This window comes from Calonectris borealis, chromosome 6 (genome assembly GCF_964195595.1).
Source record: "Calonectris borealis chromosome 6, bCalBor7.hap1.2, whole genome shotgun sequence".
Lineage (NCBI taxonomy): Eukaryota > Metazoa > Chordata > Aves > Procellariiformes > Procellariidae > Calonectris > Calonectris borealis.
This window is the reverse complement of record NC_134317.1, coordinates 302,846-317,355: the sequence shown is the minus strand read 5'-3', so window position 1 is coordinate 317,355 and position 14,510 is coordinate 302,846. Positions and strand designations below refer to the sequence as shown.

The window sequence follows — 14,510 nt, the reverse complement described above, 5'->3', positions numbered from 1 at the left end:
CTTCCTGACAGTGAAATGTAGTAGGTGCTGAAGAACGGAGAGTACATAGCTCAGTTGCTGGAAGCTTTCTATCAAGATTAGTTTGCCAGGTATGTGAGAGCAGGCTGCTTATCATCCTAAACTATCTACTTTAGGTGAGCTAGATCTCTGAACAGCATTGAATTTTTATCATTTGTGCGTCACAATATACAGGATGTTTGGTCATAAGTAGGCTTGCGGAAAGCCTCCCAACTTTGGAAGAACTGTGCAAGTTTTTTCAAAGAATTGAATTTTGAATTCTTTTTGTAAAATATTAGTCTTTAAAAATGTGAATTATCAAAAAGCTGCATTTAAATATTCTTCTTGCACTAGATGCACTAGATGAGCTTTTGTTGTTTCCATGTTTACAGAATGGTTTAAAAATTTGCAAGATATGTTATAGAATTTTAGTTTCTAAAAGAAGTGGAGACATGTTTTAGTGAAGTAGTAGATTCTTCATATAAAGTCATAAATGTTTTAGTGGTGGTTCCCCCCCCCCCCCAGCACAAATACATAGATCTAAAGACACACCTGGATTCTTCAGAACATTTTCTTGCCTCCTTTCTCAGGTGTTTTTCCCAATCTGAGAAGCTGTGTTGTTCAGCTTTTAAATAAATAATATTCCTCAAATTTAACAAATTATCCAGTGAAGAAATACTTGAATATCTGCTCGCCCAAAATGCCATTTGAGTATGAAAATTGTAACACGTATTAACATGAGTGCACCATTTTCCTTTGGTGTGTACTTTAGTTGGGTGGTTTTTTTTTCTATTTTTTTCTCTATTTTTCAGCAACTATAACAAGTTCATCAGAAAATGATGATCGTAGTGGATCCAGTTTGGAATGGAGCAAGGATGGGAGTCTCAGAGCTGGAAAACATCAAGGGATTAGTCATGATCGAAGAACAGAGAATTGTTCACCTGTTGCAGAAGAGGAAGCCGTTGGATCTGCTGAGAATTTGCCAAAAGAAGTACCAACAGGAGAGAGTCCCGTTCCTTATGCTCAAAGTTCTGGCTCTTTAATAATGCCTCGTCCAAACTCTGTTGCAGGTAAAGTTCTGAGGTAGAAAAAAGGATGTTCTAATGATAGGACATTTCTGTTGAATCTTTCTGTTGAAGTTATGTTGTTAATATGAAAGTATTTTTGTAGGACAAAAAGAAAAAAGCATAGGTTCTAAATTGAATAGATGAGCGTTACCTAAGTTGTTTAAAATTGTCATACAGAGGGCTTTTGTTGTGATTTTTAGTAGCTATTGTTAGGTCAGGATTTTTGGAACACTTTAAAAGTCCATCAGTCATTGTAGGACTGCATCTGGTATCAACTAATCCTTGAGATTGTTGCTTTTGTGTATGCTCACATTTGCTAGATCCGTAAATCTCGCTAACACCAAGACCAAAATCATACTTTGATCTCTGTTGAACAAGTGACGTATATATTTTTTTAAAGAACTATGTGAAATTCTGCCTTCTAGTTGAACCATTCATTCAGAAAATGTGAGTCTGCTCAGTTGTGATAGATACGTGTGACCTTACCATTACTTTTTCTAAGTGTTGTCAAACAGACAAGTCTCTGAAAAAGCACTTCTGGCTTGAAATCCATTAGTAGAGCCCATCAAATTCTAATAGTGATGGGCAATTCACTTACATAAATATAACCCTGCAAGAAAAATGTTCTGATAGCGTTCAGAAGCACGGATGCCATACATGTGGCGGTAGGTTTAGCTAACTAAAAATTCAAGGTTAAAAAACTTGGTAAATGCAGAATGAAGAAAACTTCAGTAATGAGGTTAGGGCTTGGGAGTTGGTGATTCCTAGAGAGAAGAGGGAAGGATATTATAGTTCATTCCAGCTAGAAAATATTGTCAGTAAAAGGGAGTATTTTTAGTATAAAAGGTGAAACAAAAATTGATGCATGGAATTTTCTTACTATGATAAGATGTATAGGGGAAATATTGCTAGTAAACCAACTTTTGAAATTGTCAGTGGCAAAATTTTGTCAAAGAACATGCTAGCAATTTTCGTGAGAATCTTTTAAGTTCTGACAATACCACTTTAAATTTTGGAAGGTTAGAGATTGTAATGTGAGCACTTGTTCTGTCCTTTCATTGTGAAGGCACAAATACGTTGGTTCAGCTCGGGGAAAAAAAAAAAGAAACATTCTCTATTTCATTTTCAAAGGAAGTATATAATGTGTTTATTTCAGAAAAGTCCAACAAATTATAATACGTTGGAATTGCAACAGAAAAGATGCTAATATGCAGCTCAGTAAATGTTATCAAGAACTTGACTTGTCAGTAATAGCCAAAATCCAATGCTTAAAAAAAAAAAACCAAAACAGTCCTATATTTAGAACGCTTCATGGAGTGTCATGAAAGGTACTGAAATACACGCTGCAGTCTTAATAAAGGTAATTTGAGGTTTTAAAATAGCATGAAAGTTACTAGCACATTGTTTCAAAATTCTGCGGTTGAAGGGTTATTTTGCAGCAACATACTATGATAGGAATATAATAATGCCCAGGTTCACAGGCGGGGGAGAGCAGCACGGTTCTCCACAACTGCTGTTACCACAGAACAAAGCTTTCTGGCTTTCTGCTGTGTTTGTTCATTAGAATCATCCTGTTGACTGAACGCCTTAGAGTGAACAGCAGCAAACAATTGTAATGAATTTGCATGTGTCTAGCTATTTTACATAGTTACAAAATTACCAATGTTAGAAACCATTTTTGAGTCTGCTTTGAAAATAGCTTGGTTTATCTGCAATTTGCCTATTGAATGAGCTGAGTTACAGTTTTATAGTGCTGAAAAGTTAATGCTCTGTGTAAATTGTCCCATGTCAAAGGAAGTGTAGTATCCTGATCTTAGATGTTCTAGTATCTGATAGTGCAGATTTTGGCTACAGATTTTTGTTAAATCTAGTGTGCTTTTAAGCTGTAAATGACTGCTTTCTGGCTTTTGAGTGCCAGTGCTAAATATATCTCTTTAAAAACTGGATACCTGTGCTACATGTGCAAGAAATTAAATAATTAATCTGCAATATCCTTGCAGATAAGGGTGACTGAAGAAATTTTTCCTAGATGAACGTGGGATTGGAAGTTGTCACACCTCCAATCCCTGTTAAAGAAGCAGGAGTGTTGTTTTAGGAATCATTGAATTGTGTCTTGCTGTTACTGCTTCCCCTTTTATTATGTCTCACTTCCTATTTTGGAGTTCTGAGATGGACCATAACCATGCCATGCTCCTGCTTTTCCTTCTATCTTACCTTACTCTCTTCCTGAAGAAAACTTCCTAGTTCGTGAATGTGACGAAGATGATATTCCAACCCTGCATCGTATGTCAAGCTCATGTGTTCTCTGATTATCATTTGGAACATATGTATTGCTTGCGTGTGATTCGTGTTTTTTTCCACGTGCTTGATCTGCATGTCCCTTTAAAACTAGTGCCTTTTGGAGATGGACGCTAGTTTTGCTGACTCTAGGACATGACTGGGGAGGAAGCAGCAACCACCTTCTTTTCGTGGATCTTATAGCACTACTGCATAAATTTTGAGGGATTTCACTCTGAACTAAATGAGGACTGCAATAACTGCCCTTTCATTGTTAGAGCTGTGTGAAGTACAGATCCCTGGATTTTAGCTTTGGCTTCTCGTAGGCTTCTGAGTACCTGCGTTTTCCGAGTGTTAAAAAAGCATAGACTACTTTAGGTTGTAAGGGGCCCCTGGAGGTTTCTAGTCCACCGTCTCACTGGAAGCATGTCTAATTGGAACAGTTTGCTCAGGGCCTTGTTCAGTTGAGTGTTAAGTAACTCCAAGGATGAATATTCCCCCACGTCTTTGGGCAGCTTGTTTGGGTATCCTCAGTGATAGTTGGGGGTTTTTTTTCCCCTCTTTATATCTAGTGTGAATTTCCCGTGTTCCAACTTGTGTTCATTGCCTCTCATACTGTTACTGTGCCCCTCCAAGAAGAGTGCGATTGTGGCCTCCTGTTAGGTGAAGAATGACAGTAAGCTGCTGCCTTAGCCATCTCTGTTCAAAGCTGAATAAACTCAATTCAAACCTGAGACCGACCGCCCAGTTTGATGCAAAGGAATTCTGCCCAGCCTCTTGTATCCACAGGAGCGTTGGCTTTTTTTTGGCTCTGGCTCTTTTTCTGGTATTTACATTATTTCATTTCATTGCTTTAGTATTCAGCCATCGCATTCAGGATTTCTTTCATTGCTGTAAATTTGGACTGGACTTTAATTTTCAGGCTGGACTTCTGCTACCTTAGTACCGAATACCTTCACTCTGAACATCCCACTGCAAACCCCATTCACATCGTACAACGTGGACCTGTAGTTTTGAGTTCCCTGCTTTACCCTAGGAAGAGATGATGTTCAGTTATTGCTCAGTAAGTCTGTATCTTTCTTGTACTGGGGAGCCCAGAACTGGACACAGTACTCCAGATGCGGTCTCACCAGGGCTGAGTAGAGGAGGAGGATTGCCTCCCTGAACCTGCTGGCAACGCTCTTCCTAATGCAGCCCAGGATGCTGTTGGCCGCCTTTGCCACAAGGGTGCATTGCAGTCTTACGGCCAGCTTGTTTACCACCAGGACCCCAAGGTCCTTCTCTTCACGGCTGCTTTCCAGCCTGTCAGCCCTCATTGTGTACTGATGCCTGGGATTACTCCTTCTCAGCTGGAGGACTTTGCATTTCCCTTGGTTGAACTTCATGAAATTCCACTCAGCCCAGTTCCCCAGCCTGTCAAGGTCCATCAGAACGCCAGCGCAATCATCTGGCATATCAGCCATTCCTCCCAGTTTTGTATCATCTGCAAACAAAGAGGTTGCACTCTCTCCCATCATGTAGGTCATTAATGAAGATGTCAAACATAATCGGACCCAGTGTGTCTGCTGGAGTACACCACTAGTGAGCTACCGCCAGCTGGATCTGTGGGCCACTGATCACAACCCTCTGTGCCCATCCATTCAGCCAATTTTGGGTCTGCCTCACTGTGCACTCACGTAACCTGTACTTCATCAGCTTGTCCATGACAATGTTACGGGAGACAGTGTCAGAAGCCTTACTAAAGTCGAGGTAGACAACATCCACAGCTTTCCCCTCATCCACCAAGCCAGTCATCATCTTACAGTATCATAGAATCACAGAATGGTTAGGGTTTGAAGGGACCTTTAAAGATCACCTAGCTCAACCCCCCTGCTGTTGACAGGGGCATCTTTCACTAGATCAGGTTGCTCAAAGCCCTGTCCAGCTTGTGTTCAGTTAAGAGCTCCTTGCTTATCCATGCAGGCCTCCTGCCATATTTGCTTTATTTCCTACTTGTCAGGATGGCCCTTTCTTGCAGGAGGTTATCCTTGAGCGTCAACCAGCTCTTTTAGATCCCGCTTCTCTCCAGGACTATATGCCATGGGATTCTTCCAAGCAGAACTCTGAAGAGGTTAAAGTCATGCTTCTGAAATCTGGTGTTGTGCTCCTGCTTTTTGCTCTGCTCTCTCATATGAGGATCCTGAACTCCACCATCTCATGGTCACTGCAGCCAAGACTGCCCTCAGCTTTCACAACTACGAAAAGTTCTTCTTCCTTGTTTGTATCAGGTCCAGCAAAGCATCCTTCCTTTTTGGCTTCTCAGTCACCTATGTCAGGAAGTTGTCAATGCGCTCTAGAAATCTGAATTGCTTATGCCCTGCTGTGTTGTCCCTCCAACAGATGGAAGATTTTGGATGTGCTATCAATTTGAAAACTGCGGTTTTTAATGTGAATATTCATTTGGTTTATTTCTTGTGAAAAAGTATATATCCCTGATACAACTTGGCAAATATGTTCTCTGGATTTTCAGTTCTTCTTTTGTATAGCTATCATTTTGGTTTAAAAATTGAAGAAAATAAAAAATGTTATCCAGAATTCTGTAGCATTCGATACAAAAAGAATATAAATATTTCCTCACAGATAGTGTACTAGCAGCTAGAATCTGAACCTGTTCCTAACACTTCTGACCTCACTGATATGGTTATTCTCATAGTAAAAAAGGAAACTGTATTAACATGAGAATTTTTACCACATGAGGAAGTTAAGGCAGACGTGAGGGCCATCTGAAAGGGGAAACATCCAACTAAATCTTTGAACTTGATCAAAAAGCATTTTGTAAACATTATAACACGAACGACTTCAACCACTGCCATTGTCTAGACAAACTTATTTGTAAATACTATGTTGAGGAAAGAACTGTAATAAATAATAATGTTCTTTGCAACTTATGCTGAAAGAAAAATAAGCTTAAATCCTTTAATGCTCTAGCAACAAGTTCAACCAAACTGGAAGATCTGAGTTATTTGGATGGACAAAGAAACACTCCTTTACGCACTTCAATTCGCTTACCTTGGCACAACACTGCTGGTGGAAGAGTGCAGCAGGAAAGTAAAGGTATACATATTTACATCTGTCTTGGCAGAGTCGTGCAGTTCTTCAGTAGTTTTGTAACATGGATGTTCTGTGATCTTTGTAAACACCCCCATCCCACGAAGTGTTATTTTAGAGTGCTCCTGATAGGTCACTCAACACGTCTGAAAATAAGATGCTCGCTTACACTTTTTCCTGCATAGTGCTGTGGTTTAGGAGTTGGATGTATGGCTTTTGATAAGAAATCAGTATATTGTTTATCTAAGTGTGCACAGGCAGTGCAGTGCGGATCATGCGAATCTCCAAACTGAAGTTGTGTAATACCAGTGTTCAGGAACTGTACTGAGTATTTCCTTGACTGCCAGATTTTATCATGTGACATTCAGATAAGAGTGTACTGCAACTTAAGAAATACTGTGCTAAATTTAAGATCTTCAAGAGGCTGTCATTAGAATTCTGTTTTAGGAAGAAAACTGATCTAAGACCATTAGACTTATTTATGGCTATGACATCTCTGGTCTTTGAGTCTGAAAATAACAGGTTTATGTTAAGTGCAAGTGATGTATGCAATTTTTTATTTCCTCCTCTTAACTAACTTAGTCGTCTGCAGGCTCTGTTAATTTACCAATGTCACAAGTAGGCGATTTAGACCACTTAAAGAACCACTGTCAAAGGTATCGGCAAAAGTGGTTTTATTGAAATATGATGTGCGTCTTAACAAAATTTGATGGCACGGTTCACTCTATCACTCACTGCAAAGAGGATGTAACAATGATTCAAAACTACCAAGACAAAAACCAAAGTTACCAAGACAAAAATCTTAGTGCGCTGTAACACGAGGTTATGCGCGATACCGGTCACTGTCAAAAGATCCGCAGTGTGTGAGAGGTCTCTCGGCCTCCGAGGAGCAGCAGCCTCGAGGGCCTCCCAGCGCAGGGGGAGATCGCAGCCAGCTGCTTCGCAGGGAGACTCAGAGGAGGCTCACTTAGGCTGCCGTGTTCATGGAGCAGCGTCCTTTTTCCTTGAGGGGCGAGTCTTCGAAAAGCCACCTGCTGTTCCACGCGTTAAGCGCAGGATCGGTGTTCCAAGCTCACGTGCATGGATGCTCGCTGTTCCTTTGTGGGTTTCCAGAGAAGAGACTGGAACGAGAGAAGTTCCTGGCGTGGTTACAGCTTAGGCCTTCACCGCCTTTGGAGCCTGAACCAAACCACCGCGAGTTTGGTCAAGGAGTCGAGGGCATCCATCACAACCAATAACAAAGGCAGAAAAATTTAAGCAAATTCCCGGTAAAACTGATCTTGATATCCTATATACATGCTGTGCTGTCCTCTTTCATTTATGTTTTTTCATAGTTGTAGATTAATGCTGAAACAGCGTTTGTGTAATCTTAGATTAGAGGTTTCATTAGGTTAATGAATCCTCAGAGCATTATGTTACTGAACATTATCATTTCTGTAAATTTTAACGTATTTTATGCAACCAAACACCAATTGATCTTCTCTCTATAAATCTTGTCAGGTGTTTGCCAAATGTATAGATTAAAGTAATCAAACATGACTACACTTTCAGCTGTGCTGTGTAATTTCTGTTCTTGTGGCTTCGAAAGTACAGAAAAACAGGGTAGTAATTTTTTTTTTACATTACTTTAAAAATATGGGATTTTTAAAACAGAAAAATTTATTTATTCTCTGTACCTTTTTCCGTTTCTCTGTAAGTGTCTTTACAGATCTGAAGACCTGAGACTGAGATGCTCAGCAGTGTAGTTCACTCTAAACTGAAAAATGTTTGGCACTTCCCCATTTATAGAATTATTAATGCATTTTAAAGAGAACTTTTGGATACAGCAACTTATTAACTCAAGTTCAATTGTAAAAAAATCCTCAAATTATACTTGTAGCTTCTCTCCTCTAAAATTTAATTCACATAGGAATTACACAGGTCACCTGAACCGAGCAAATTGGTCTTTATTGTTTTCATAAAAAGCTCTAAGAAGTCTGATTATGAATGCTATTAACAAGGTCGCTGAATGGAATGATCTTCTGAAACAGTGCTGTTTTATGGTATGTCGAGTTTCTTCTAATAATCTTTTCTCCCTGCCACCTTTTCTCAGCTCGTTTCATCCCCTATAAGCCTCAAGACATTTTGCTGAAGCCACTATTGTTTGAAGTTCCAAGCATAACAACAGACTCTGTGTTCGTTGGAAGAGAATGGCTGTTTCAAGCAATCGAGGAAAAATTGAAGAATACTGACCCAGCAGAGAACAGGGGAGCAGTCATTACTGGAAGTGTGGGATTTGGGAAGACTGCAATTATTTCACGGCTGGTGGCACTTAGCTGCCATGGAAGTCGCATGAGGCAAATAGCTTCAAATAGCCCTAATTCATCCCCCAAAAGTATGTTCCTTTTCTGAGTAATTGTTTGGGTTATTTTACTGATATTAAGAGTTGGATGTTGTTTGCTTTTTTGGCTTAAGGTAGTCAGGCCTCACCGACTCCTTGGCAAATACGTGTTTCCTCCAGTGAGGAAAGTAAACTGTTAAAATTGTATGCTTTGACAGATACCTTCCACATAGTACAGCATGGGCTCAGCCCATCCAAAGAGATGGTAAAATGGAGACAATATGTAGAATCTCCTCTTCCATCAGGCGGTGTGTACCCTAAACTCTGCTGGTAGTGTGACTGAAGTAGCTTTCTCCCATTAGTTTGGAAAGAGAGGTGTGACATGTTCCTTCCCCACGGTGTGCCTCACGCTTTTCAGTACCACGCGTTTTCCGTAGAATCTCAGTAGGAGCAGGAATAAAGCTATGGAGAAACCCATTCGGTCTTCCACTGGGATCCACAGGATTCTGTCACCTGATCAATCCAGTGCCTGTGTTAACTGGAAGGGTAGTGTGACTCGTTACTGCTACTTCCCCTGCTGACACTTCAAATAATAATAATATTAATAATGATAACAATGATACATTGTTTATGTTTCCCAAGAGTTCAGTCATATAATAACTGCTAGTTTAAGCGAGTCATTGTATATATAGTTTTCATAAGGAAACTTCACATCAGCATAATTCTATAGTTTTGATCTGAAAGTTGAATTGTTTTAAAATTGAAAAGTTGCAAATATGTGCCTGTATTTATCAGACTAGTTGCAGGCTTCTTTTAATGCTATTGTTCAGTTTTAATTTTTACTCTAGCAGTAAAGGTATTCCGTAATGTTTTCCTATAAAACAATCAGCTGTCAGCAAATTCAGTCTCTTGTATTTGTTGTCTTTTAAAAACAGGTGGTGACTCCTGTCAAGAGATTCCCTTAAGTCAGGTACCTCCATCTGCTCCTCCAGCAAGTGGTACCAATACAATGAAGACTCCGAATTGTCCTGGTACTCCTGAACACCAGAATCAAACAGGAGATTCTGTGAGACGCCTTGCCTCAAAGGTGAGAGTTCACTTACTAATAGATTGTCAGTATGTTAGAAACCTCCAGCCTGGAGGGAGCCAGGCCGCCTTGCAAAGCCGCCTGGCTGTGCCAGTAGCCGGTGCTGGGCGAACAGCCAGACACCCTGGACGCTTCTAAAAGACGTGTACGTTTCATGGCTGGTGGAACCAGCTGCCTACCTTTCTACCTTTCAGGTTATTAGTTGAATTCTGCTTGGTCTTGGAAAGAGTTGCATTAAAAATTTCACATCTGTTTTACGTGTGTATGGAAGGTTGGGATCCTTTACTTGCAAAAGGGGCCCTGTGTTCTCTAGATAGGTGGATGCTCAATGTACCTTCCAAAAGCAAAGTTCGGGGGGGGGGGGGGAGGGGAGGAGGAGGAGATGATAAAATGTTTGGTCTGTGTGTAATCCATCTATATTCTGTGATACAGGTTGAGTCTGACTGTAGTCTGTTTTCAATGTTCTGAGAGTCTGGAGTAAGCAATTAATAATCTAATGCAAAAATAACTTTTATAAGTGTTTTATTTTTTGCCTAAGTAGTAAAATTATTAATGTCTGAATTGCATACCTTATGCAAATAGCTGTGAGGAAAACATGGGATTATTGTTGCAATCTTTAAGGTGATGTGTATTATTTGGAAACAATGTTATGAAAGCTACTGAAGTGCAAACTTTTTATTTACTATGAACACCATGTTTTCCTTGTGCTTTGATTTTTTTCAAAGAAATACGGCCTATGTTATGTTTTATTTTTAAGTAATACACACCTTTGCAATAATCAGAATAAAGCCAGGTGTCCTCTTTCTCTGTTTGCTGTATGAGGATGTCTTTAATAGCTGGCTGTCATTTACTCTTGCCTGATGATGATGAAATTAGTCCTTGGGTCATTGCAGCGTGTGACACAATGTTGTAAGTTATAGTTAATAGGTTGCTTAGTTGCCTCAAGTTATTTCTCTTGTGCTACTTAGTTACTTAGCTGTTTATCCCCTGTATCCAAATGGCATGAACTCAAATTACTGTGTTTTCCTGCCAGAATCTGACACTTTTATTTCTTTTCCTCTTTGCATGCCCTACAAGGTCAAAATCTATTTCATTGTCTTCCTTTCTGTGTCTGTGACACAGGACATCTGAGACCAGTTGCGGAGTTGGATAATTATTCTAACACTGAAAAATATTTTGTAGTTGAAGGAGAAATTTAGTAACGCTTTATCATAATTGGACTAACTAGTAACCAACTTAAATATTGAAGGGGTAACGCTGTTTTTTTTTTTTAATTCTCCAGGTCGTTGCTTATCACTACTGTCAAGCTGACAACACATACACATGTCTTGTCCCAGAATTCGTGCACAGCATTGCAGCTTTACTTTGTCGTTCAAATCAATTAACAGCATACAGAGATCTTCTAATAAAAGAGCCTCACTTACAGAGCATGCTTAGCCTGAGATCTTGTGTCCAAGATCCAGCAGCAGCTTTTAAAAGGGGAGTGTTGGAACCGCTTTCAAACCTCAGGAAAGGTAAGTTAAGCAGGAAGTGACTTGGAAACTGAATCTAAACTGCATAAAAAGTGGAAAAAAATCTCAGAATACGTATTTCAATGCTCTAAGAGAAATAAATAAATCAGAACATTCCTGGAGAAAGGGATTCCTTAATTGTGGTAGTTGTTTGTAACAATAATAGATAGGTTTTGAACAGTTGTTTCATATTTTAAAATAAAATTCTATTAAACTTTTTAAAGATCATGGAAGCTTTACTTTTTTTTTTTTGTCAGAAAACTCAAGGATAACTTTGTAGCTTGAAGTTAAGGCTGGCACATTTGCATTAAAGGATTTTGTTTTCACGTGCTTTTGAGTTTGTCACACTTGTTTGTTTTGTAATTTTCTGTGCCTAAACACCTGCAAAGTGGATGTGGTTTTTGCTTGCTTTTAAAATTGATATGGCAATTTTCCAAGAAAACATGTAACAACGTGGTTTTCATGTTTGAAAAAGACCCTAGCAAACTCCTCCTTGAAAAAAGCTAGCTTCACAGTATATGCCAGCTTGAGCAGGTACATGATACATGGCAAGGCAAGGGAGGAGATTTGCCTATGTTTGAGCAGAGCATGTGTCATTCCTATGAAAACTAGTTTGCAGTTCTTGAATTTTGTTGACTGTCAACAAATATCTGTGAAATCCATTGGCAAATCTTATGTTTACCCCTGGGATTTTAATCTTTAACAAGTGCTCAAAATGAATATTGCTAGTTTCTCAAGCTGCTGCAAATTAACCTTTTCTACAAATTAACCTTAACTGAAAGTGTAAACCAATGCCTTTATGATTTTTGCAAATTGTAAACTTTTTTTCCTTTGGTAAGTCCAATAAAGGGTAAGTTTTAAGTAAATAGCTAATAATTAAAAGCAGTGTTAACTAATAGCTTAAACAACCTACATATGCCTTCTTCCCATATCCATGCATCTCTTATCTCTTACATGTTAACAGCCTTATTTAATCTGTTAACTCTTTTTAAATCAGTTGTGAAATAGATCCATAATAATAGTGCAGTAAAAAACACTATTGTGATTGCTTCCACTTTTTAGCATTTTATGGGAATGTTGTTTTATATCTTCTAATGTTGTTCTTAATCTCCTAAATAATGCTTAAATGCCATAAGATGTATTGCTGTGCATAAAGATACTGTTTTATTTCTTGATGTTCAAAATTTGGGGATAAAAATACGTCACTTAATAGGAGAATTTGTATTCATCCTTTCCGTTTTTATTTTCATATTTCAGAGCGGAAAATTCCTGAGGAAGACTACATCATTTTGATAGATGGTTTAAATGATGCTGAATTTCATAAACCTGATTATGGTGACACACTTTCTTCATTTATCACAAACATAATCTGTAAGTTTCCTCCCTGGCTGAAACTCATTGTGACTGTAAGAACTAACTTCCAGGTAAAACCACCTTTTAAGTTTTCTCTTACCCTCAAAGACTAAGTGATCTTTTATATTGGTGCAGTTGCATTATTATGAAAAATACTAGTTTTAGAGGAATTCGGAGTAAAGTCTCTTGGGTTTTTTCCTCCCTTCCTTTGTTGTTGCATGTTTCTTTACAGTGCACAAGTATGATACTGGAGGCCTTTTTTGTTTTGAATCTCTTTCTTGAGTATGCTAGTAGAATTGATAATATAAGAAGTGGTGAAATCAGAGTATGTTTCCTTGGCCTTCAAAAGTGAAATGGGCAAGTTAATGATTGAAACCTTAAAAAAAAAAAAAAAAGGGTAATTAGAAGCCCATAGTGATTTTCCCTTCAACGTTTACTTTTTGGAGTGTATTTCTGCTAGTATTAGGCTCTGGATTTTCAGTTTTTAGGAAGGGATAAGCCACAATTCCACTATCTATGTTGATGAGATTGATTTCTGGCCTTATTACCATTGATCTCTGCATCTCTTCATCTGTTTGCTGCCCCTGAAAAAACCTATCCTCAAAACTTCTGGTTCAAGCATTTTGTCAGAATTAAGCAGCTAAGAGATACTTGCAGAAATCCTGAGAGTGTTTAAGTGAGGCCATACAGAATTCCCGTTTTTCTGCGCTGGACAGCAATGTTCTGAACAAAGTTCTGGTTTTGTTTCCAGCACTAGTCAGGCTGTTTTAAGCTAGTTGCCTTAGTTCACTTCAGTTTAAGAAAGAAGGTGTGTCTGTGCTAGGCTTTCACTGTATCTCTGGGATAGCACCCTTTACATATTTTGACAGTGCTTGAGGTACAGCTCTACCAGTCCTGTGCTGCCGCTTGACGAGGCACCCCTCATTCTCAAAGAAGACTTGAAGGAGCCCCGAAGTCCAGCTCTGTGGTTGCTGGTTCCTAATGCAGTTGGAGCGTATTTGGGCGGAAGTAGGCAGGTGGCTCGAGTTGCCCTGTGCACCAAGCTGACAAGGAGCAGGACAGTGCTGATGTGAAGTCTGTTCTGGCAGTGTTGATGTGCTGCTGTGCTTCAGTACAGCCTTCTGAGAGTTTATTTGATATCTGCCGCCTTGCCACGAGGACTCTAAGCGTTTAACTGGCTGAAGAGTTGAGTTCTCAACTAAAATTTTATGTTTAACAAGGGATTTCTGTAGTAGGGACTATTTCCTATCGGGAGAAGTGTGCATCTGTGATCAGAACATCTCACTAGCTTGAAATTTCAGCTTTTTGAAATCCATGCAACTACTTTAAAGTGGAGTAGAGACTTCCTTTTTGTGTTGCGAAAGTGTTGAGAAGTTTGTTAAACCCTTCTGATATATGCCTCTATGTAAGAAGTTTTGGGTCTTTTGGATCTTTATTTACATAAACATAAATGTGTTCTGTCTTACATAAACATAAAAATGTGTTCAGGTAAACCTGTTGAAGTGTCTGACTGTGCCGTGCTGGGTACTTGCCTTAAACTAAATGGGGCTGTATTGGTGTGGATGGTACCTTTCTGGTACATTGTTACTGGAAGATGTAATGATGAGGAGGTTCTTTTCTCTCTTGTCGTTTGTGATATTTCTTAATAAATCATTCCTTCTTAATAGATCATTCCTTCCACCTCCCCCCTTCCCCTGGCCTGTCTTAGGGCCCAATTCTGGTAACTGTTTTCTGTTCCCTTAATTTTGAAGCGATCATTTCTATAGCTCATCCTCTGCAATTGCCTTTCTGAGCGTGGTAGGTAAAATATT

At 39.1% G+C, this 14,510-nt stretch overlaps 1 protein-coding gene across 1 annotated transcript in view; it reads left to right on the top strand.

Moving 5' to 3' along the window:
- Positions 1-14,510, top strand: part of TANC1 (tetratricopeptide repeat, ankyrin repeat and coiled-coil containing 1) — a 100,259-nt gene that overhangs the window by 64,756 nt on the left and 20,993 nt on the right. Inside the window, exons 7-12 of the mRNA XM_075152602.1 lie at positions 810-1,067; positions 6,309-6,434; positions 8,521-8,802; positions 9,684-9,835; positions 11,118-11,349; positions 12,604-12,770. Coding sequence (XP_075008703.1) covers positions 810-1,067; positions 6,309-6,434; positions 8,521-8,802; positions 9,684-9,835; positions 11,118-11,349; positions 12,604-12,770 — 1,217 coding nt within the window. The remainder of the gene's footprint in view (positions 1-809; positions 1,068-6,308; positions 6,435-8,520; positions 8,803-9,683; positions 9,836-11,117; positions 11,350-12,603; positions 12,771-14,510) is intronic.